This window comes from Bufo bufo, chromosome 7 (assembly GCF_905171765.1).
Source record: "Bufo bufo chromosome 7, aBufBuf1.1, whole genome shotgun sequence".
In the NCBI taxonomy this organism is placed as follows: domain Eukaryota; kingdom Metazoa; phylum Chordata; class Amphibia; order Anura; family Bufonidae; genus Bufo; species Bufo bufo.
The window spans coordinates 84,401,883-84,425,736 of record NC_053395.1 but is presented as its reverse complement, the minus strand read 5'-3'; the positions used below and the strand labels follow the sequence as shown (position 1 = coordinate 84,425,736).

Below are 23,854 nucleotides of genomic sequence, written 5' to 3'. Positions count from 1 at the left end.
ATTTGCATATAGTAATACATCATTTTTCCCAGCAATGCGGCACATATGAACATGGGACCAACACGGATGCCTTTAGCTGCATGTTAAAGGTCAGCCAGTTTCATAGGGACAAAACTGCTGACAGATGCCCTTTAACCAAGTCACCAGGGATAGTTACTTGTGTAGCCACAGTTAATTTATCATGTATTGTAGTGGCATAGACATTTGGTCTTCTGGAGAACACAATAAACTGCCATATTATGCATCCTTAAACTTTCTTTCCTTTTTAGCTCTTGCTGCCATGACAGAAAAAAATATTTTTGGAGCAAGAGCCCTCAGGTATACAGCTATTGTTGGCACCAGACCGGCTACAAGGACATCTTTTCTCTTTTCTCCAACAGCTCTAAAGACGATTTGTGCTACCTCCTCAGGGGTTCTTCCTTCAGCCGTTGTCTTGTCCATTACTACAGAAAAATAAATAAAATTATATGAGAGAGATAGAAATAGAAATAGAGATAGAGATAGCGCAAGAGATCCACTTCCACACTAGTTACAAAACACTCATGCTTAAACTTTTTTTTATCGTAGCTGCATTGGTCGGGCAAATTCATTTAAAATGCCCAAAATGAAAGCAGACAGGAAGATGAAGAAATCTAACCTGCAGCATTAGATAGCAGGAATTTCAATCCAGAACGCAGTCTAAAAATGTAGAATATTTTGAGACTTAGAGTTTGTCCAGTTTCCCATATTGATGACCCATCCTCAGAATAGGTCATTAATATCAGATCGGCGGGGTCTGACACCCAGCAACCGGGCAAACCAGCTGTTTGAAGAGACCGCAGCTCTCGTGCAGCTGATTGGCGGGGGTGCCGGGAGTCAGACAACCTGATCTCATTGATGGCCTTACCAGAAAACCCCTTTAAGGTGCCCATACATTTCCATAAGCTGTAGGCCTACAACTGTCTCTCAGGCCACAGTGTAAGTGTCTTTCAATGGGAAAAAGAGGAGAAAGCCGCTGCCAGACACCTCTCCAAAGAGAACAAAAGTATCAGGTATTGAAATTCAAGGCATCCAATCCCTCTCACCCCCAACATCTTTTGTTGGGGGGGGGAGTTGGGAGCTTGCCATACATATTAAATTGTTAACCAGTCCTGCTGAAAGTGGCCAACACAATAATGTCTATGGGGGTCGTTACTCAGAATAATATGGTACCCAAACCTTTGATGAAACCATGAACGTGGAGCAGCGCTCAGCACTTTCAGGTTTCATTGGCTCTGCTTGGCTTTCCCAGAAGGTGGGGGTACAAATCCATACCCTTTAAATGGGATCTGTACTAGGGGTGGGCGATATAGGAGATATAAATTTGTGCCATGATATGGATTTTGTGCATATCGCCTATATCGCCGGACCGCGATATGACCACGGAGCGGTAGTGAATGATCGCGCTCTCAGCACGCACCATGTTCTCCTGAGCCGGCATAGTGGAGAAGGAGGGAGTCCCTCCCCACTGTGCGTGGCTGCCGCTGGCCACCAATACGAACAGAGTAGGAGGAGAAGGGGAGGGACTGTGGCCACTGCGCCAATGAATGCCCGAATACCAACGTAGTGTTCATGTGCTGGCCATATCCCGGCCCCCATGACTGCACGCTGCGATCCGCTGCAATTAACCCCTCAGTTGAGGGGTTAATCGCGCGGATCACAGCGTCCTGTCAGAGATCGGGTGCCGGGAATGTTCTTCAGTCTCTGCATTGGTGGCAGTGGGCAGTTCCGATCGGAGTCCCAGCAGTGTAATGCTGGGGCTCCGATCGGTTACCATGGCAGCCAGGAGTCACGCTACTGAAATCCTGGCTGCCATGGTATGTTAGTGAGCAGCATTATACTCACGTGCGCCGTGGCCGCCGGTCGCTTCTTCTTCTGTCTGTGCGGCGCATTGCTAATGCTTATAGCATTAGCAATGCGCCGCACAGACCTATGAGAAGAAGGAGCGCCCGGCGGCCACGGCGCACGTGAGTATAATGCTGCTCACTAACATACCATGGCAGCCAGGACTTCAGTAGCGTGACTCCTGGCTGCCAAGGTAACCGATCGGAGCCCCAGCATTACACTGCTGGGACTCCGATCGGAACTGCCCACTGCCACCAATGATGGGGGAGGGGGGACCCTGTGGCCACTGCCACCAATGATTAATACTGGGGAGGGAGGGGGGTGGGTTTGAGTTACCAGAGGGGGCACATGAGTGGCTGGGGGGGGGGGGGGGGGGGGGGCACATGAGTGGCTGGGGGGGGGGGGGCACATGAGTGGCTGGGGGAGGGGGCACATCAGAGGCTGGCTGCCATGGTCAGCTCCCTGCTGTTGTGTGCACAAAGCACAGGGCAGCAGGGAGAGTGTAAAGTCCTATTCACCCTAATAGAGCTCTATTAGGGTGAATATGACAAGGGTTCTAGCCCTTAAGGAGGCTTAAGTGATACTGTCCTAACCTCAGTATCTGAGGAAAGGGATTTAGGGGTCATTATTTCAGAAGACTTAAAGGTAGGCAGACAATGTCATAGAGCAGCAGGAAATGCTAGCAGAATGCTTGGTGTATAGGAAGAGGCATTACTAGTAGAAAGAGGGAGGTGATCATGCCGCTCTACAGAGCACTAGTGAGACCTCATTTGGAGTATTGTGCTCAGTACTGGAGACCATATCTCCAGAAGGATATTGATACTTTGTAGAGAGTTCAGAGAAGAGCTACTAAACTGGTACATGGATTGCAGGATAAAACTTACCAGGAAAAATTAAAGGACCTTAACATGTATAGCTTGGAAGAAAGACGAGACAGAGGGGAGATGATAGAAACTTTTAAATACATAAAGGGAATCAACAAGGTAAAAGAGGAGAGAATATTTAAAAGAAGAAAAACTGCTACAAGAGGACATAGTTTTAAATTACAGGGGCAAAGGTCTAAAAGTAATATCAGGAAGTATTACTATACTGAGAGAGTAGTGGATGCATGGAATAGCCTTCCTGCAGAAGTGGTAGCTGCAAATACAGTGAAGGAGTTTAAGCATGCATGGGATAGGCATAAGGCCATCCTTCATCTAAGATAGGGCCAGGGGCTATCCATAGTATTTAGTATATTGGGCAGACTAGATGGGCCAAAAGGCTCTTATCTGCAGACACATTCTATGTTTCTACAATAGTTATTAAATAAAAAGTAAAAAAATAAAGAAAAGTTTAAACACCCCCCCAAATATAGAAAACAATATATTGCGATATATATCGCACATGCTTAAAATTATATCGCAATATAGATTTTAGGCCATATCGCCCACCCCTAATCTGTACTCTGCACACTGGAAAAGGCGAGACGAGCACTCTGTGAAGCGCTGCTGCACCTTTGTGCAAAGGTGCAGGTACCCTTTAAATGGCACATAAAGGGGTTATGCCATGACTATGTTAAAAATTAAAGGAGTTCTTTGGGATTCTCATACTGATGGCCTACCATCAGGATAGGTCATCAATATAAGATCGGCGGGGGGCCAATTTCCAGCATCTCACTGATCAGCTGTTTGTAGAAGCTGCGGCACTCACTGGACCTCTGCTGAGCATGGCCTCCTCACATTTTAACAAGCTCAGCGCAGTCCATCATATAGCAGCTATGCTCGGTATTGTGGGCAGCCCCACTCACTTGAATGGGACAGATTTGTGCCTAAGCCATGTAACCAATGAACATGACATCACATGGCCTAGGAAGAGGCCTACACACTCACGGTGTGCCGCGGCTTATTAATGTAGCTGATCGTCAGGGGTGCCAGGAGTCACACCCCCGCTGATCTGATTTTGATGACCTATCCTATATCAAAATCTTAGAGAACCTCTAAATTCAGCCATCATATAGAAAATGACAAACAAAGCTAGAACCAGCCATGTACCTCACATGGATCCAGATCTCTTCCTATTGATTGATCCAATTGCTCAGCTAGACTTATTTCAAGCTGGCAGGCCAGGGGTGTGTCCTTTCTTCTCCAGCAATCTCGCCCTGTCATAGCTCAGGATGTGTGTACTTTCTGCTGCAACACTCTCCCTCTCACAGCAGAGGTGTGTCCTTATTGCTGCAGCTCTCTCCCTGTCACAGCTCAGGGGTGTGTCCTTTTTGCTGCAGCTCTCCCTGTAACTAACACAGCCTCTAATAGTAGATACAGCCATTGACAGTTAAATGATGGAACCAAGCATGTGCGAAAAAGTTCATCCAGCTCTGTAGGTGGAAGTAGGGTTGTTGCGACACCAAAATTTTGATTCGGTTTCGATACTATAAAAAAGTATTGCGATACTCGATACCATGCGAAAAACAAAAAAAGCAGAGTGCATTTCGCATTTTATGGACCGCCCGGCCCATAATAGAACAGTCCGATCCTATTTTTTGGGGGGACAAGGTGACTTAAAAAAGATGGCGAATTGCGCAGTAGTTTGGACTTTTCAGACGGGGCGATATGTAATAGGTTTATTTTTATATATAAAAATATTATTATTATATATATATATATATATATAAATAAATCACCCTGCCCTTTCCGTAGAATTAAAAATGAATACATAAAATAACAAAAAATATAAACATCATGGGTATCACCACGACCAAAAAAGCCTGTGCTATTAAAATATAAAAATATTTTTCAAATACGGAAAATGGCATAATGAAAAAAAGGGTCAAAATAGGCAATTTGCCATTTTTTTTTCTCATCGCTTTTTACCCCCCCAAAAAAATGTAATAATAGAAAAAAAAAAAGTCACACACACTCCAAAATGGTATCAATAAAAACTACAGATTGTCCTGCAAAAAATGAGCCCCATACAAGTCAGAAGATATAACTACAAAAAAGTTATGGGGGTCCGAATATAGTGATGTAAAAAAAAAGATGGTTATCCAAATTAAAATGTTTACACTATGTCAGGGCTGGCCAGCCTACAGCAGGGCATGGTGGGAGTTGTAGTTTTACAACAGCTGGAGGGCCGCAGGTTGGCCATCCCTGCCATAGTTAAAACATAAAAACCTATATATTTGGTATCATTGTAATCGTACTGACTCACAGAATTAGGAGCACAGGTCAGTTTTGCTGCAAACGGAATGCCGTGGGAACAAAACCCGTAAAACGGTTGAAGAATTTTTTTCCCAATTCCGTCCCATTTGAAATTTTTTTCCTGCTTCCCACTGCATTGTATGCCATATTAAATTGTGGCATTAGAAAGTACGACTTGTCCCACAAAAATAAGCCCTCATACAGCTATGTGAACTTAAAAATAAAAAAAAGGTATGGCTCAAGGGAGATAGGGAAGAAAAATGAAAACATAAAAACGAAAAAAAACTCTGGTATCCTAAGGGTTGAAACAACATTTAATTTTGGCACAACCCGTCCAGAAGCCAATTTACTAAGAAAACTGATCTTGCTCATAAGAAATGTCTACCTCCATATTTGGACCCATCTTCAGTCACAGCATTAAGTGACAAGTTGGTTTGAATGTATCCCGGACTTATAACAGTGACAGCAATGTCGTGGGGCACCATCTCAGCTCTCAGGCAATCAAAGAAAGCTTGTGTAGCATGTTTAGAGGCCGAATCTGGAGAAAAACAGACATGTAATGAGAAATACAGTAGTACATAGGCTGCAGTAACACCAAGGCCCTGGGGCCTGATGGGGATACAAAGGCCATTTTGTCATATAAAAAAATAAAAAAAAGACACTAGCCAGTTCTCCAGAACCTTTGGGGGGACATAATAGACCCTGTTTCTTTCCTGCTCCCCAGCACAACCCATTTACCATTAGCAAGTGGATAATGAAACCCATTGAAGCTAGGTTTCTTACACCAGTGACAGGGTTAGTATGAGCCCCTAGCCCAGTCCGGTTTCTGCCCAAATTATTTTTTTTTTATTAATTGGAGGAATTTATAATTAAATTTTAAAAAAGCAGTGCTCTGCCTCACCCACTTTACCTGGATTCTATGTTGGAATACGTGGACCAGGTGCTTTACAAATAATGCCCTCATTCTGAACAACATATTTTTCTATGTATTTAAGTGAGACAACTGGTGTAATGCATTGATAAATCTCCATACTGTTTTTTATATACTGCTTCATATATTATAAAACTCGCTGCCTGCAGCCACCACTGGAGGTAGCGCTGTGCATCAGAATTATACACTTACCATTGAACTCAAAAAAAGATGCAAGACTGCACAGAGCTCCTCCTAGTGGTGGCCACAGGAAAATGTTGTGGTTTCATGTCAGAAAGCAAGAGAAGAAGTTCAGCACCGGACCCCTCACCAGGGGCAGCAGTGGTGGGGCGTGCAGCCATGGTATGTATACCACTGACCAGATTCAGCCCTTCAGCCGTTTCATACTTTCTCATAAGGAACATATCCATTTTCTGTGGTTAGCATACACATTTTTCCTGCATACTTACATGCAGATCGGAAAGGGATGCTTATTTTTCCTTGAACACTACTGATTGCAACAATATGTCCTCTCTTATTCTTGATCATTGATGGTAGAAGAGCTTAAAATAAAATATCCAAAATCATAAAAAAGACAAGATAAACATTTACATCTTAAAACAACTTTGGTAGACATCAAGAAATATGTTGACACTATAAGCACACAGACTGTACATTTCCTGTAAGGGTACTTTCACACTAGCGTTTTTCTTTTCCGGCGCTGAGTTCCGTCCTAGGGACTCAAATCCGGAAAAGAACTGATCAGTTTTATCCCCATGCATTATGAATGGAGAGTCAGTCCTTCAGGATGCATCAGGATGTCTTCAGTTCAGTCTTTTTGACTGATCAGGCTTTTCAGAAAAACGTAGCATGTTGTATTTTTACCTCCGGCCAAAAAGCCTGAACACTTTGACTGAACGCCGGATCAGGCCTTTTTCCCATTGACTTGCATTAACGCCGGATCTGGCACTGTGTGTTCAGTCAAAACGGATCCGGCTTTTGCATGTTAAACCCGAAAAATGTGAAAAAAAAGTTAAAGTCCCTAAATGGCGGATCCGTTTTTTCCAATGCATTTTTTCATTGTGTTCAAAATCCTGATCAGGATTCAAATGTAATCCGTTTTCACACGTTTTTCCGGATCCGGCAGGCAGTTCCGGTGTCGGAATTGAACGCCGGATTAAAACAACGCTAGTGTGAAAGTAGCCTTACCTGGGGGTTCTAAAGTATAAAGAAAATAAGGTACTACACCATTGTTAACTCATTTTTCTTTCCAGATATAGCTAGTCCTACTACATGATGGCACATACCTTTGTAAGCAAGTATCAGGGTCACATCCACACGTTACTGAAAACCACAGCAAAAAAAACCAAAAAAAAACACTAAGGGTACTTTCACACTAGCGTTGTTAGAATCCAACAGGCAGTTCCGGTAGGCAAACTGATATTTTTCCCGGATCAGTTAGACTTCATTCATTGAAATACCGGATCAGTCTTTCCAGTAGCATCCGTAATAACGGATCCAGTATTACATTTTTTTTGCAGACCGGAAGACCAGATTTGGGGATGCGGCAATTTCTCGAACACTTGGTACCGGATCAGGCATTAATACATTTCAATGAAACTTAATGCTGGATCCGGCAAGTGCGGTAGTGTTCCGGAATTTTGGCCGGAAAAAATACTGCAGCAAGCTGCGGTATTTTGTCCGGCCACATACCATACAAAGGAAGGGATAGAATACATCCTGATGCATACTGAACGGATTGCTTTCCATTTAGAATGCACTGGGGCAAAACGGAAGCGTTTTTTTTCCGGTATTGAGACCCTTTACCGGATTTCAATACCGGAAGAGAATAACGCTAGTGTGAAAGTACCCCAAATGGTGCATTTGTCGGAGGCAATTTTTCAATTTGCCTTTATTAAATATAGTGAGCTGTTCTGTCACAAAGGGTTAACTGTGTTTTAAACGGTGTGACTGATATTTTGATCTAAAAATCATTTTAAGTGAAAGTAAGTACAATGCAATGAAATATTGCCCCAAAAGGTGTACATAGCCTTTAACACTCTGCATTGCAAAGGGTGAAATCCACAATGAAAATCCGCAGCATAAATGGACATGTTTTTACTACAGGTCAATTTCTGCAGCAGTTTTTTTTCCACAGCGGGTGGAGGAGAATTGCTAAAAACGCATTATTTTTCTTTGTACCGTACAATGCTGCAAGTACAGCATTTCAGTCACGTGTGGACGTGCCCTGAATGTCCTAAAACCTGTGACAATTCTTAACATGGAAATGTATGCTTATTGATGAACGTGGACATAACGCCAGAAAAACAATTGCAAACATGAAGACTAATTAGAATGTGTGGTCCAAATTGGTTTACTCACCTTTAGTCAATGCGACTGGTCCAAAATAGTTTGTGTCCATGATCATTCTGTCCACACTAACCTTGGTGTGGAGAATAGTGCCACGATAACTGATTCCTGCATTGTTAATGAGAATGTCCACCTTCCCAACAAGGCAAAGAATCTCCTGTGCTGCACTTGCTACAGCTTCCACGTCTGAGAGGTCAAATATTATCATATGTGGCTTATGAAACTGTAGGACAAAGCAACATCATTTACAGCTGTTAGATGGGCTGCACCTTGGTGTCCGCTGTAATACTAGCTTTGGTGAGACTAGTAGACGTCTAGAACACACACTCCCACAGATAAAACCATAAAGCCGCTGGGAGTAAGGAAAAAAAAACAGGGAAGACTTGTATATAACATGTCGATCTCATAGCACACAGACAGCTTATAAGCATTTTTACATTTGAAATAAAAAAGCTAAAACAATGTAAAAAAGCATTACCCGTTTACTCCCCTGCCGTTTCAGCATTGCTGCTCTGGTCCTCCCTGCCAATTGCCGTTTACTTCCCTTCAGTGGTGGCTTGACCATATAGCCATGTGCTGCTGTAGCCAATCACTAGCCTCATCGTTCTCGTATACTGCTGAGGCCAGTGATTGGCTGCAGTGGTCATATGGCATTACCAGCAGTTCACTGCTGCAGTAAACAGAAACTTGTGGAGAGGACCAGAGCGGTGGTGCTGAAACACTGCTGGAATAAAAGTGGAAGTATTGCTTCTGTTATTTTAGCAAAATCCCACCTTGGGCATTTTTTTGACTAATACAGACAAACTCTCAGAACTCAATCTCCTAAAACTTTCAGTATGGAGCTAAAAATTCTGAAAAGGTTTATAGAGGATATAGGAATTACACAACTTGTGGCGTCTAGTCTATCTTGATTGCCAGACTACAGGATCTGATCACTTTTTGCAGCAGTTTCCATGATGTGGTAACAAACAGGACTGTGGCCATGTGTATAAGCACACTCCACCTCCCATTTGATTGACAGGTCAAGACATCTCGTCTTTCCCTGTCTTCTGGTGCCTGTGCTGTGGCTCATAAGCACAGCACCTGCGGTCTAGATCTGCTGCTTGCAGAGAAGTGCAGATTCACATTGTGCAGGCGCCGATAACGCCATTCCACCTGGAAGCATTTATCCTCTGTTTCTGAAGCCGCCGATGCACCCACTTCAGGGTCCTTGGCAGCAGCAGATCTAGAGCGAAGGCGTCGAGTTTGTGAGCCACAGTTGTAGCGAGAAGACAAGGCAAGATGAGCCCTGTCGATCAAATGGGAGAGAAAGTGTACTGAGCACTGGGGAAAAGCTGTAGCGGTGCTCCTAGCACTACAGCCAGCCCCTTGATACTTCAACTAACTACTTTTCATAAATATAAAACTAATGATCTCAGCAGCGGTACAAGGTAGAAACAAAAGAAATATAAATCAGCACGATCAACCCTACTGGGCAGTATGCCTGGTTTAATAGGGTTGATCTGAGAGGTGCTCTTTAAATGTTTTGGATTCTGTTATCACCTATGCATACTGTCGAGTAAATGTGGAAATAGGGCTGCAGTTATCAGTTATTTTAGTAATCAAGTATTGTATCGATTAATCAAACGATTAATTGAGTACTCTAATAAGAAAAAAATAATTAAAAGAACATTTTCCTTTATAAGAACTCATCAGCCCTTGTGCAGTCAGTCCTCAGCGCCATCATGTCCCCCCTCCACAGTGCCATCGGCCCCTGCGCGCCATGTCCCCCCCCCAGTGCCATCGGCCCCTGCGCATCATGTCCCCCCCCCCAGTGCCATCGACCCCTGCATGCCATCATGGCCCCCCCATCCCCCAGTGCCATCATGGCCATCGCAACCCCCCCCCCCACCACCCCATGATACGTAACTTTCCTGGCAGGGTGCGCGGCTGGCCGATATGGAGTCCGCAGGAGGATTTTCTTCCTCCCAACATGCACTGGGAACTGACGTCAAACAGTGTCAGGCAGCGCATGCCGACGATGTGTGCACGCCAGGTCCAGGACAGTGCAGCTCCGTGCCGACGGGAGACCATGAAGCGGTGAGTGATGGGCTTCACTTCACTCACGCTCCGTGGTCACATGATCAAAACAAATCCTCGATGCAGGAAAACTAATCGTTGTAGCCCTATGTGGAAGCAAGAGAATATCGGGTTATTTGCTTAGCCACACAGACCTGAATGGATCCTTTTCGTATTCGGCATAGCTCGTTTATCAGATCCTTCAGCCCTTCTTCATTGCGCCCACAGAGAACAAGCTGAGCACCAGCTTTATAAAACACTTTTGTGCATTCTGAAAAATGAACAGGAAATATGTCAAAACTCAAACAAAAGATTAACTTGGGACAACCCTGTTAAAAGAATGCAGACTGAATGGAAATGCAAGTCCATGCTGTGTCATGTGATCTAACAGGTTCCATTCAGCTCACCTGGGCTGCTTGTCACGAGGCCCCCAGATGACCATCCATGGCTAGGTAAACATCCCACTGCTGGGCGTCCATCCCATCCCACTGCCATGGTGGGGGAATGTTTACAAAGCCGGGAAACCTGCAGCCAGGTGAGCTGAAAGATACATGTAAGGCTGGGTTCACATCACGTTTCTGTCATACGTTTAACGTAAGAAACATCCACTAACACACACATTTTTTACTGGACTTTGCAGGATAGAAAAGCGTGGTACACTACACTTTTCCATCCTGTGAGTCCTGCAGAAAAACGTATATGTACACTTTTTTTTTTTTTACGATTGAACTCTATAGTGACTGAATGACATCTGTTTGAGGCATCCGTTAATGTGTACCCAGCCTTAGAATACTGTGGCAGAGCATGGACTGCCCGTGTGGCCATATATTCAGCCACTGGTATGTCAACACATTGTGTCATGGCCTTTGTATCAGTATTTGCAGCACACTATACTGTCACAGGCGCAGCCGTGTAGTGTCTACAAGTCATACTGTCAGACATTGCCTACAAAGCTGATCACAGCAAGACCACACGTATACAAGTGACTGGGAAAAGGGGTCTCTAATAGCCGTATAATTCAGATACCAAAATCTTACCTTTGCCCAGTCCAGATGTAGCGCCAGTAATGACAACAACAGCATCTTGGATGTAAGCACTACTGCGTAGCCTCTGCAAGAATCTGAACAGGGCGTAGATCCCAATGCTGCCAAACAGGAATGGAATGATGACCCATGATGTCAAGTCCATCAGTTTACGCCTTGAGCCAGAATTGCCCGTCCTAATGGAGACAAAAAAATAAATAATGTGATTTACTCAGCGATTTGACAGATACCTCTTTTCGGACATCTGCTGGGTTAAACACCAACTTGATGTTTCCAATATTTTACGAGTTAGTAATTTTATTAAAGGGTAACTATCTTTTTTTTTTTAATTACTAGTTTATTAGAGCTAGGCATGTATACCTGAGTTAGTCTGTTAATGATTGTCAAAAGATCAGTAATCACCTTATAATAACAGCTTTCATTAATGTCCTGTCCCTTTCCACTGTTCCCTTAAAAGACCGTTGCTAGGGCGTGTCGGTCTTCCCTTTAGTATAAACAGAAGACAGAGGGGCGGTCCTTCACACTGCATGCCTGCATTAGGATTCAGAGTGAGGAGGCGTGTCTCAGTAACCCAATCTGATTGGCTGGCAGGGAGCTGTTGGCTACAGCAAGTGTGTATGGGAAGTGAGGGAAAGCAGTTTTGGCCTCAGGGAACTGGCAGAGGAGCCATCTTGAGAAGATCGTCATATTGTAGATGTTTAAACAGCTGTAACTAAGGGAAAAACTCAAGGAAAACAGTGGTATGTGAAGAAACTAAAGATTGCTTTATGCATAATGCTGCAGCAGTAACGTATGCTAAAATAGATTTTTTGATGAAAACATGACACTTAGGCCCCTTGCAGACGAGCGCGTCCGGATGCGTCCCGGGTGCATTGCGGCAAACCCGCGTGAGTAGGTATGCAATTGCAGTCAGTTTTTATCACGCTGGTGCAATGCGTTTTGCACGCGCGTGATAAATAACTGAATGTGGTACCCAGACCCGAACTTCTTCACTGAAGTTCAGGTTTGGGTTCAAGGTTGTGTAGATGTAATTATTTTCCCTTATAACATGGTTATAAGGGAGAATAATAGCATTCTTTAATACAGAATGCTTAGTACAAGGTCAATTGAGGGTTCAATTTTATTTTATTTTTTAAACCCTCAATTGACCTTCTACTAAGCATTCTGTATTAAAGAATGCTATTATTTTCCCTTCTAACCATGTTATAAGGGAAAATAATACAGTGAATAGACTGTCATCTTAGCAACCATGTGTGAAAATCGCACCGCATCCACACTTGCTTGCGGATGCTTGTGATTTTCACGCAGCCCCATTCACTTCTATGGGCCTGCGTTGCGTGAAAAACGCAGAATATAGAGCATGCTGCGATTTTCACGCAAGGCATAAGTGATGCGTGAAAATCACCGCTCATGTGCACAACCCCATAGAAATGAATGGGTCGGTATTCAGTGCGGGTGCAATGTGTTCACCTCACGCATTGCACCCGCGCGGAAAATCTTGCCCGTGTAAAAAAGGCCTTACCCTTTAAGAACTGAACAGTGTCAATGTTTCAGCACAAGAGAAAATCAAAATCTTCACTGTTTTGCCAAAAATAAAGGCAATGTTCATGGGTGGGTGGCAGTTATGGGGAAACTGCAACAGTTACCAATATACTCATAGAAACCAATCAGGTTTCAATTAAGGGTAACTTTCACACTAGCGTTTTAGTTTTCCGGTATTGAGTTGAGTCACAGGGGCTCAATACCAGAAACAAACTGATCAGTTTTATCCTAATGCATTCTGAATGGAGAGCATTCCGTTCAGGATGCATCAGGTCAGTCCCTCTTAAGTTTTTTGGACGGAGAAAATACTGCTGCATGCTGCTGTTCTCTCTCCGGCCAAAAATACAGATCACTTACTGGAATGCCGGATTCGGCATTAATTTACATCGAAGTGCCGGATCTGGCAAAACGGATGCGGCTTTCCGGTCAGCGCATGCACAAACCTTTAAAAATGCAAAAAAAATTAATACCGGATCCGTTTTTCCAGATGACACCAGAGAGACGGATCTGGTATTTCAATGCATTTGTCAGACGGATCCGCATCCGGATCGGTCTGACAAATGCCATCAGTTTGCGTCCGGATTGCCAGATCCGACAGGCAGTTCCGGCGACGGAACTGCCTGCTGGAATCCTCTGCCGCAAGTTTGAAAGTACCCTAATGGGACACTTTCATTGGAAAGTTTGTCTCTAACTCAATAGAAAACACATTTTTTAGAATTTGTGACTGCTTTTCTTTTTCATTTTGGCAGCACTACACCACTGAAGAGATAACACTCCTATATACATATGCAATTCATTGTCAGCTTACTGCTGATGTGAGATAAATGCTATCTGTTAGTATAATAGTAGATGTAGAATTGAGGTAACATCATGATGGCTCTATTGTTCCTAGATATAGATGCCCACAGAAAAGCATTGCACTTGTAATGTGTGATGCTCTAATAGATTCACTTATCCGCTTCCCTCTCTGGATGAATGGTCTGACTGAGACATGATCTCTTTTTTTGCGGGGCCGCGAAATGGAACTACGGATGCGGTCCCAGATCTACGGACGTGTAAATGCACCGTTAGTCCCACAAAGAGACTTTGACATGCTTACGTAATACACTGTACAACTTATGCAGCGCAGTGTATTATGCTGTCTGTAGGACAGTACTTTCATCACTGAACACTTTAGTTTGCTGTTGATGACCACATCAGAGTTCACAGGAGGCCTGGCGTCTATTGCCATCATGCATAGTGCAGACATATACAGGACCAACACCAGACATCACGGTGTGGGCCACCATTAGCTAGCATGGCCGTTCCCATCTGCTAGTCATGGAGGGAATACTTACCAGCCTTTGGTATGTCTAGGACATGGTAGAACCAGTACTACTGCTTTTTCTTTTTTACTCAGAAGACATGGCATTTCAACAAGATAACACCTGGCCACACTACACAGCTCTCCTGGCCAGCTCAATTGTCAAATCTCTTCCCCAAAATGGCAACCTGTATCACAGCAAGGGAGTAGCAACCCAGTATTAATCTGATCCTGCCTCAACATATACCCTGCTGCACCACCTTGGTTGTGTGGTCATTGGCCAAGCACCAATAGCAGTTTATACTCAATAGTCAATACTTAGTCAATTTCAGCTCAATCGAGTTGATTGATTGAGTTTTCCAGTAGTGTATTTCTATGAACCTAGAAAGGAAGGAATGAATAAAAAGGTGTCTAGATCTGCTACATCATGAGATCACTACACCAGCACTGAGGGGAGGGGAACACAGCAGGGAGGATACTGCTCATGTTAGTCCATCTCTGAATGAAGAAGGTGGACCAAAAAGACAGACAGCAGGGGGTGCTACCAAAGAGGAAAATGCACAAACCTCCCAAATATATACTGTATAGCATGTATATATATGAAATTGCAAAGTAATACCTTTCATGGGAAACCCCCTTTAAGCAGGTTATTCCATTATTAATGTAAAAAATGAAAATCAGACATCATAGAGAACATGACAATCTCTTTCTAACAAAGCTTGAGCCGGCCCTGTACCTCACATGGATCCAGAGCTCTCCATTCATTGTTCTGCTAGATTTATTTCAAGTTGGCAGCTCAGGGGGTGTGTCCTTTCACAGGGCACGTTCTTTCTGCTGCAGCTCTCTCCCTGTCATAGCCCAGGGGGCGTGTCCTTTCACAGGGCACGTTCTTTCTGCTGCAGCTCTCTCCCTGTCACAGCCCAGGGGGCGTGTCCTTTCACAGGGCACGTTCTTTCTGCTGCAGCTCTCTCCCGGTCACAGCCCAGGGGGCATGTCCTTTCACAGGGCACGTTCTTTCTGCTGCAGCTCTCTCCCGGTCACAGCTCAGGGGGTGTGTCCTTTCACAGGGCACGTTCTTTCTGCTGCAGCTCTCTCCCTGTCACAGCCCAGGGGGTGTGTCCTTTCACAGGGCACGTTCTTTCTGCTGCAGCTCTCTCCCTGTCACAGCCCAGGGGGTGTGTCCTTTCACAGGGCACGTTCTTTCTGCTGCAGCTCTCTCCCCGTCACAGCCCAGGGGGTGTGTCATTTGACATAGCAATTATTGAGGATGAGTATTTGTAGAAACGCTTGTTGTCCATAATTGGACTGTGTATTGGACAGGTCATCCTGTCTTTCAGGTGGCAACTAAAATCATTGTCTCTGTGCAGCAGATTGGGCTGTGTAAACGGGGATCTTCTGCCCAGAAACCATAATTTTCTACGGAAACATGTAAATGCAGCCTTCATCTCCGCTGACGATCAGGCGATTATGGGGAACATTTGGTTGATCCTTATAATTGCCTGACACAAGTAAAAGGACCTTAAATGAATTTGGCCAATTACAGGGACCCCACAGAATCATAAGACGTAAAAAAAAAAAAAAAAAAAAAAAAAAAGACCCCCTGCTTCACTACTTTAGTCTCCAGTCACTTCCAGAGAAGAATTCATCGTTCTCTATGAACAGAAAATAATACATCAGTAAATGACTGGCACCAACCTAGAACAGGGAATTACTGCACTGGTGAGGTCTATTTTTACCCATATTCCACTACCTCATCCAGCCTCATTTCTTTAATCCAGGCACAGCTCTTCAAAGTCAAGTCTTGGAAGCAGAGAGAAGGGCATTTCATGTTCCTGACTGAGGCCTGACATTCACACTGCACTGACCTGATGTACAGAATATAGCAGCTTTATATAGTGGTTTAGGTGTCCATACACTTCAGATGGCAGTCCTCTGCCAAGAACGCACATTTATTCAATGGGGAAGAGTAGAGTAATAAGGTGATACTAGACACCTCTTCTATAGGATCAAACAAACAGGCATTCTGAAAACCAACATATTAAATCCTCCCCCCCCCCTCCCCCCCGACATCTGTCATCGGGGGAGAGTTGGAAGACCCCCATAAATTAGTTGGCCGATTCCAGCAACATTACTGGATTCAGCCAACATTTATCTGTGATTTTATAAGGGAACCTGGCAGTGCCTGCATTGTATGAACAGACAGGACTCCTGCCTCACATCGTCGGTATCATCCTGCAAGGAATCACCTGGAAGATCTGAAAAACTATCTACCCAGAATGTTCTTCATGCTTCAAGCCCTGCAAATTCACTTCTGGTGACAAGTGTTTTTGGGTGTGCTCCATTGCCAGAAAACCACAAAAGTAACAGAAGGGGCTCTAATTTGTTTCTCCAGAATTTTGTCCACCTCCCTCCCCCAAAATAAACTAATGTAGATCAGTGATGTTGAAGTATTGAACATGTTCCATCATGCTGGGGGAATATATCCTGGACCAAAAGCAACCAGTAACAAACAGCAGAGTAGATTACATCTCCACAATGTGAAAATCTGTTGTATTGGAGAATATATATATGGGCACAGAAACGCGACAACTTGTTCTTCAATGTCCTACGAATCCCTAGGAGGTCACAAAGTCCACATCTTGTCAAGAAGACAGCAGACACTTGTACAGTGCTAGACAGGCACTCTTACAGCACACGGTCATAAGACTGGCTAATAAAGTAAAAGACACTGAAAAGAAGATACATGAAATAAGTAAATGTGACATGACTGACTCACTGGCTCTCTCCTCCACCGCTCAGCCCAGCACTCCTGGAGGTTGTGTTCGCATAATGTCACAGACATAGAAGGTTCATGTGATATTACAAGAATAGAAGCTGCGGAAGCCAAGTCTCTGAAGTCAGGATACTATGCTGGACTGCTCGGTAACATCAGAGCGCCTGCAGCAACTTATCAAAAGCAAGCTGGTTTACTGCACAAGCTAGAGGAGAAAGTTCTCCTACTACAAGTCCTCATTTGATATAAGGAGAAGTATTAAAGGGGTTCTCTAGGATTCTGATGGGCTATCCTCATGGTAGGTCATCGATATTAGACGAGTGTGGGTTCAACTCTCAGCACCCCCACCAATCAGCTGTATGTATAGAAGATCATCAGACGTGGACACGTATACACCGACCCATTTTTAGACATCTCTTGGTGCAAACAAAACCATAAGAAGGTATAAGGATGACCTCTTTATTATAAACTGTGTGTGAAGAGATGTCTGAATATGGGTGAGTGTATATGCATCTACGCCTGATGATCTGCTATATGCACATCTCCTCATGAAGGTTAACATCACAGTTTGAGGACACAGATGACATTGGTTTCACCAATCAAGTGAATGGGGTTGAGCTTCAATACCAGGCACAGCCACTATTCAATGGACAGCGCTGTGATTGGTGAGCAGTCAGACATCCGTGAGGAGCTCTGTGGCCTCCTCAAACAGCTGAACATTGGGGATACCGGGAGTTTGACCCCTGCTGATCTCATATTGATGACTTATCCTAAGGGTAGGCCATCAATATGATAATCTCAGAGAATCCCTATAAAAAGGGTTTTCCCAAATGAGTTTTTATATCTGAAATCACATACATAAAACCCATAAGGCTATTGCTGAGAACAGGACAGTATCAGTTCCCGCCAGAAAAGTGGACAATCATGTCCATCTCCATTGTAATAAGTAGTCGTTTCTGAGGGTTTGTCTGTCTAAAAGCGGTTCTTTGGGAATTTTATATTGATGGCCTATCCTCAAGATAGGTCATCAACATGAGATCAGCTGTATGAAGAGGCCAGAGAGCTCCGCCAAGTGCTGTGGTCTCTCCACAGCGCCATCCACTGGATAGTGGCTGTGGTTTGTATTGCAGTTCTTCCCCATGAGAATGAGCTGCGCCTAGGCCATGTGACCAATGAACGTAATATCACCAGCCTAGGAAGAGGCTAAGTGCTCACTGAGCATTGCAGCCTCTTCATACAGCCGATCACCAAGGGTGCTGCAAATCAGACCCCGGCCGATCTGATATTGTTGGTCTATCCTGAGGACAGGCCATGAATATCAAAATCCTGCAGAACCATTTTAAATCATTTTTTTCTCAATATAATTATATTGTTTACAAAAGGCAAAACAAAAAAAAAAAAACCGTAGTGGACTGGAGATGCCATAGAACAGATTACAAGCCAAACAACCATGTTCTATAAAAGCTGACAGGCATAAATGACTAAAATAGTCAGAAAGGATTAGATATCATCCTTATAAGTCACTCATGCACACGACGGTATGTATTTTGCGGTCCACAAAACCACAAAGCAGATCTGCAAAATACGGTTAGCGTCCATGCTGCATCTGCATTTTTTGCAGACCCATTAACCTCAATGGTTCCATGGTCTGCATTCTGCCTCCTAGTATAGGGCATGTTCTATCTTTTTGCAGAACGGACATACAGATGTGGTTTACACACGGATCATCCGTATGTCCATCCTGCAAAAAGATGGAATATGTCTGCAAAATGCAGACCACAGAACCAATGAAGTCAATAAGGCTACATTCCCACGACCATATGAATGAGTCCACATCCGTACTGCAATTTTGCGGAACGGGTGGGGACCCATTCATTTCTACGGCCCCGCAAAAAAAATGAAAAAATAAAATAAAACAGAACATGTCCTATTCTTGTCCGCAATTGCGGGCAAGAATAGGCATTTTCTAGGACTTCCGCGGCATGTGCGGTCCGCAAATTATGGAACGCACATGGGCTGGTGTCTGTATTTTGCGGATCCGCAATTTGTGAAATTCGCAAAACACCATGTTCGTGTGAATGTAGCCTACATCTGCAAGAAAAACTGAAGCGGCACATGGACTGCATCCGTATTATGGTCATGTGCATGAGGCCTAAGACCTGCAAATTACAGCCAAAACAAAAAGGTGGATCCAGCTGACAACGAGTTTCTAAATGTCCTCTACAGGACTGCCTGTTTACATGAAAGGATCCTGATGATTATATTCCTAAAAAGCAGTCTTTCTGTTATATCACAGATCTCCTAGGAATCGGCTTTATATATTCAATGGGCATTAATTCTGGATCCGGCCTTGCGGCAAGTGTTCAGGATTTTTGGCCGGAGCAAAAAGCGCAGCATGCTGCGGTATTTTCTCCGGCCAAAAAACGTTCCGTTCCGGAAATGAAGGCATCCTGATGCATCCTGAACGGATTTCACTCCATTCAGAATGCATTGGGATAATCCTGATCAGGATTCTTCCGGCATAGAGCCCCGACGACGGAACTCTATGCCGGAACTCAACAACGCAAGTGTGAAAGAGCCCTAAGAGAAGTACTTATCTTGACAAGGAAAGACCAACTGAAGAGGATTGCTGAACACCGATTCCTTTGGTGCAGAATATATTGCGAGACAGATGCTTTGATCCAAGATCCACTGGAGGCCTTGTGTTACATCTACCAGAAGAACTTTAGACGTCAAATCTCCTTCCTCGCAATCTGGTATCCATGATGGAAAACTACCGTAGCCTCCATCCCCCGGGGGAGCTCACAGGTCTGCCGCCAAAGGTCCAAAGAGCACACTGGACCCTTCAGTTTTGGAATTCTAGATCCACAGCAAGTATTTATAGAGTTTGCTGGTGCGCCATACCTCCTGTAGGCCATCCAGACTAAATGTTCCTGTCCATCTTATTACTCCCCACCTGGAGCCATATAGGGCTCTGTTGATACGCCATACATACTGTAGGCCATTCAAGCAATATGGTCCAGCCCATTTTCTCACTCCTCATTAGGAGTATTATAGGGCTTTGTTGGAGTGCTATGCCTATTGTAGACTATTGTACAATTTGACAACCAACATAGGCACAGAACTAGTTCACCCTGCATGCATATGCATAGCCACCAAGATAGACTGCCACAAAGACTTGGTGGCACCCCAGGCACCGCTGGACACAGATACTCACTCAGAGCCAGGTTCATTAATCCAGACACTGCTGCCTGAGTGGTCCACTTATTAAGACATGGCAACAGAAGACACCAGCCATGCAGACACGGCCACCAGTAGCCGTCCCTCATGCCGACGATTGTCTTAGATATGGTCTCATTTTTCGCGGGATAAGATGACAAATGAGGTGAACGCATTGCACCCAAACTGAATCCGGACCCATTCATTTCTATGGGGCTGTGCACATGAGCGGTGATTTTCACGCATCACTTGTGCAATGCGTGAAAATCACAGCATGCTCCTCTTTGTGAGTTTTCCACGCAACGCAGGCCCCATAGAAGTGAATGGGGTTGCATGAAAAACACAAGCATCCGCGAGCAAGTGCGGATGCTGTGCGATTTTCACGCACGGTTGCTAGGAGACGATCGGGATGGAGACCCGATCATTATTATTTTCCCTTATAACATGGTTATAAGGGAAAATAATAGCATTCTTAGTACAATAGGGCTGGAGGGGTTAATAAAAAATAATTTAACTTACCTTAATCCACTTGTTCGCGCAGCCCGGCTTCTCTTCTGTCTTCATTTTTGCTGTGCACAGGAAAAGGACCTGTGGTGACGTCACTGCGCTCATCACATGGTTCGTCACACGATCCATCCCCGTGGTAAAAGATCATGTGATGGACCATGTGATGAGTGCAGTGACGTCATCAAAAGGTCCTATTTCTCAAAGAAGAAGACAGAAGAGAAGCCGGGCTGCGCGAACAAGTGGATTAAGGTGAGTTAAATCATTATTATTATTTTTAACCCCTCCAGTCCTATTGTACTATGCATTCTGTATTAAGAATGTATTATTTTCCCTTATAACAAGGTGTAAGAGCGGTGACATCCCTGACTCCATAGAAAGGTGTAAGAGCGGTGGGTACAACTCCTTCAAAACCCTTCCGTGCGCTACCTCACAACAGGAAGTGACAAGGATAGCAATTTTACAGTTAGCATAAAATAACGGAACAGGTAGCAACAAATTACGGAAAACACTGCGCACTGACCTGTAAAAATTTGCTACCCTACCCTAGGCGCGCATGCGCCGTAGCCCTTTATTGTTAACTGGACTCGGCGCGATTTCCTACTGCGCCTGCGCCAGGCCGTCTTTTTTCATGCATGCGCAGTGGGCCGGAATCTTCTGCTACCTTCGGCCCTTTTTCGCGCATACTTTTAAACAGTTTATGTCTATATTGTGGAAGATAGTTTTAAGGAAATGAAATAAAGATTTAAAATTTTATTAGTCAGCACTTCAAGCTAGACGTAATGTGGTCTGAGTGACCGATTAATAAAAATAATGTCAAGTAAACGTCACAGAGGTGCTGAAGAGGTCTAGATATTTGCATTTTGTTAAACTTTATTGTTAACTGGACTCGGCGCTACTGCGCCAGCGCCAAGCCGTCTTTTTCCGCGCATGCGAAGTGGGCCGGAATCTTCTGCTACCTTGGGCTCGCTAAAAAAGACGGCTCGGCGCAGGCGCAGTAGGAGCCGAAGGTAGCATAAAATTCCGGCCCACTACGCATGCGCGAAGCCGAAATTTTCTGCTACCTTCGGTCGTCTTCTTCGCGCCTGCGAAGAAGACGACCGAAGGTAGCAGAAAATTCCGGCTTCGCGCATGCGCAGTGCGCCGGAATTTTATGCTACCTTCGGCGCGTTCACAGTATTTTTATTAATTGGTCACTCAGACCACATTACGTCTAGCTTGAAGTGCTGACTAATATAATATTTTAAATTTTTATTTCATTTCCTTAAAACTATCTTCCACAATATAGACATAATACTGTCAAGTAAACGTCACAGAGGTGCTGAAGAGGTCTAGATATTTGCATTTGGTTAAACTTTACTGTTAACGGACTCGGCGCTACTGCGCCTGCGCTAAACAGTCCTTTTTGCGCATGCGCAGTGGACCGGAATGTTCTGCTACCTTCGGCTCGCTATACAAGACGGCTCGGCACAGGCGGAGCCGGAGGTAGCAGAAAATTCCGGCCTACTGCTCATGCGCGAAGCCGGAATTTTCTGCTACCTTCTGTCGATCTTCTTCGCGCATGCGCAGTGGGCCGGAATTTTCTGCTACCTTCGGCCGTGTCTTTCACGCATGCGCAGTGGTCCGGAATTTTCTGCTACCCTCGGCGCCTTCACGCTATGGGTGAATCCTCCGCGCCTGCGCCGACAAACCCCCGGCAGAGCCAATGAGAAGCCGAGGTGAGAGACACACCTCCCACGTCACTACCGGAAGTGACGCGAGTAGCAAAATATTCCGGGTAGCAGAAAATTCCGGAACACCAGTGTTCTGCCAGATCTCTATAGCTTGCCGAAAGTCTATATCGGAAGTGACGTGGTGCGCTGCGCAAGTGCACAAGCGCAATTCCACAAATCATCCGAATCATCGTCTTAAAGTGACAGTCACCTCCAGTAAAATACAGCATCTACATTAATTTGTACCCTTGCGGGCTCGCTTTGCTCGCCACGCATCGGGCTCGGCATTTAGTAAAACTGACTCTATGCCGCCATTGATAGTAAAGAAGGAAATGGATAGTAAAGAAAGAGACTATCCATCCCTTTCTTTACTATCCATTTCCTTCTTTACTATCAATGGCGGCATAGAGCTAGTTTTACTAAATGCCGAGCGCAGCGAGGCAGAGCCCGATACGTGGCGAGTGTACAAATTAATGTAGATTAATGGAGCTGTATTTTAATGGAGATGACTGTCACTTTAAGAAATCTATACCCTTAAGTGTGCGCACGCACGGTGCTGCAGGAATGCTTCGCTGAAGTACGCTTGTGCGCTTGCGCAGCGCGCCACGTGACTTCCGCTATAGACTTTCGGCAGAACACCGGTGTCCAGCTAACTGCTGTGAAATCTCCCTCCCCCGGCGTTGTGCGCCTGCGCGGAACGAAACACACCTCCTCACATCATATCCGGTGCGGCCGCGGCACAGCAGGAAGTGACGAGGATATGGAAATCTCACGGGTAGGGAAATCTAACGGAACACCGGTCCCCTGCAGCTAATTGGGCGGGCGCAGCTCCTGCACCCGCCCGATCAGTGGGCCGTAGTACTACGGCGCCGGTCGGGAAGGGGTTACGGAGAAACAAATATTTCATTACCTCATTGGTGGCAGCAAGGTAGAAGCGATCCTGAATACATTGCTCGTTTGTCAAGGGGATGATTTAAATGGCCGCGCACTAACGGCTGTGGGGGGGTGACGTAATGATAGGTGATGTCATCACGCCGAGGAGGAGTGAGCGTGCGCCTGCGTTTTGCTACCGAGCTCTCGGTATTGGGTGTTCGTGGTGCGCGCATGTCAAGTAGGAAGGGACAGGCTAGTGGAAGCCTGGCAAAGAGGGCAGGGGGAACGGACTGGGTGTATATGAATGGATGAAAATGGAGTCAGAGCGGTATATAGGGAATAAATAAGAAATGAAAGGTGGACTCAGGGCCGGCCTTTGGGGTGTGCGGTCGCACAGGGCGCCATAGTAAGGCTGCGTTCACACGGGCGAGATTATTGCACCCGCACTGAATCTGGACCCATTCATTTCAATGGGGCTGTTCAGATGAGCGATGATTTTCACGCATCA

General features: G+C 44.9%; 1 protein-coding gene across 2 annotated transcripts; it reads right to left on the bottom strand.

The window, feature by feature from the left end:
* On the bottom strand, window positions 1-23,544 carry DHRS7B (dehydrogenase/reductase 7B). 2 transcript variants are annotated; one of them, XM_040441054.1, is made up of 7 exons: window positions 17,042-17,107; window positions 11,415-11,596; window positions 10,533-10,648; window positions 8,332-8,542; window positions 6,420-6,512; window positions 5,425-5,577; window positions 1-443 (listed from the first exon to the last, which is right to left on the bottom strand). In XM_040441054.1, exons 2-7 carry the CDS (start codon window positions 11,563-11,565, stop codon window positions 238-240), a joined length of 930 nt encoding a protein of 309 aa, XP_040296988.1. In that variant the 5' UTR covers window positions 11,566-11,596; window positions 17,042-17,107; the 3' UTR covers window positions 1-237. The 2 variants fall into 2 exon arrangements, with proteins under 2 accessions (XP_040296988.1, XP_040296987.1); XM_040441053.1 differs by lacking the exon at window positions 17,042-17,107 and adding an exon at window positions 23,384-23,544 and having other exon boundaries at window positions 2-443.
* Between the last annotated feature and the right edge of the window lie 310 nt (window positions 23,545-23,854).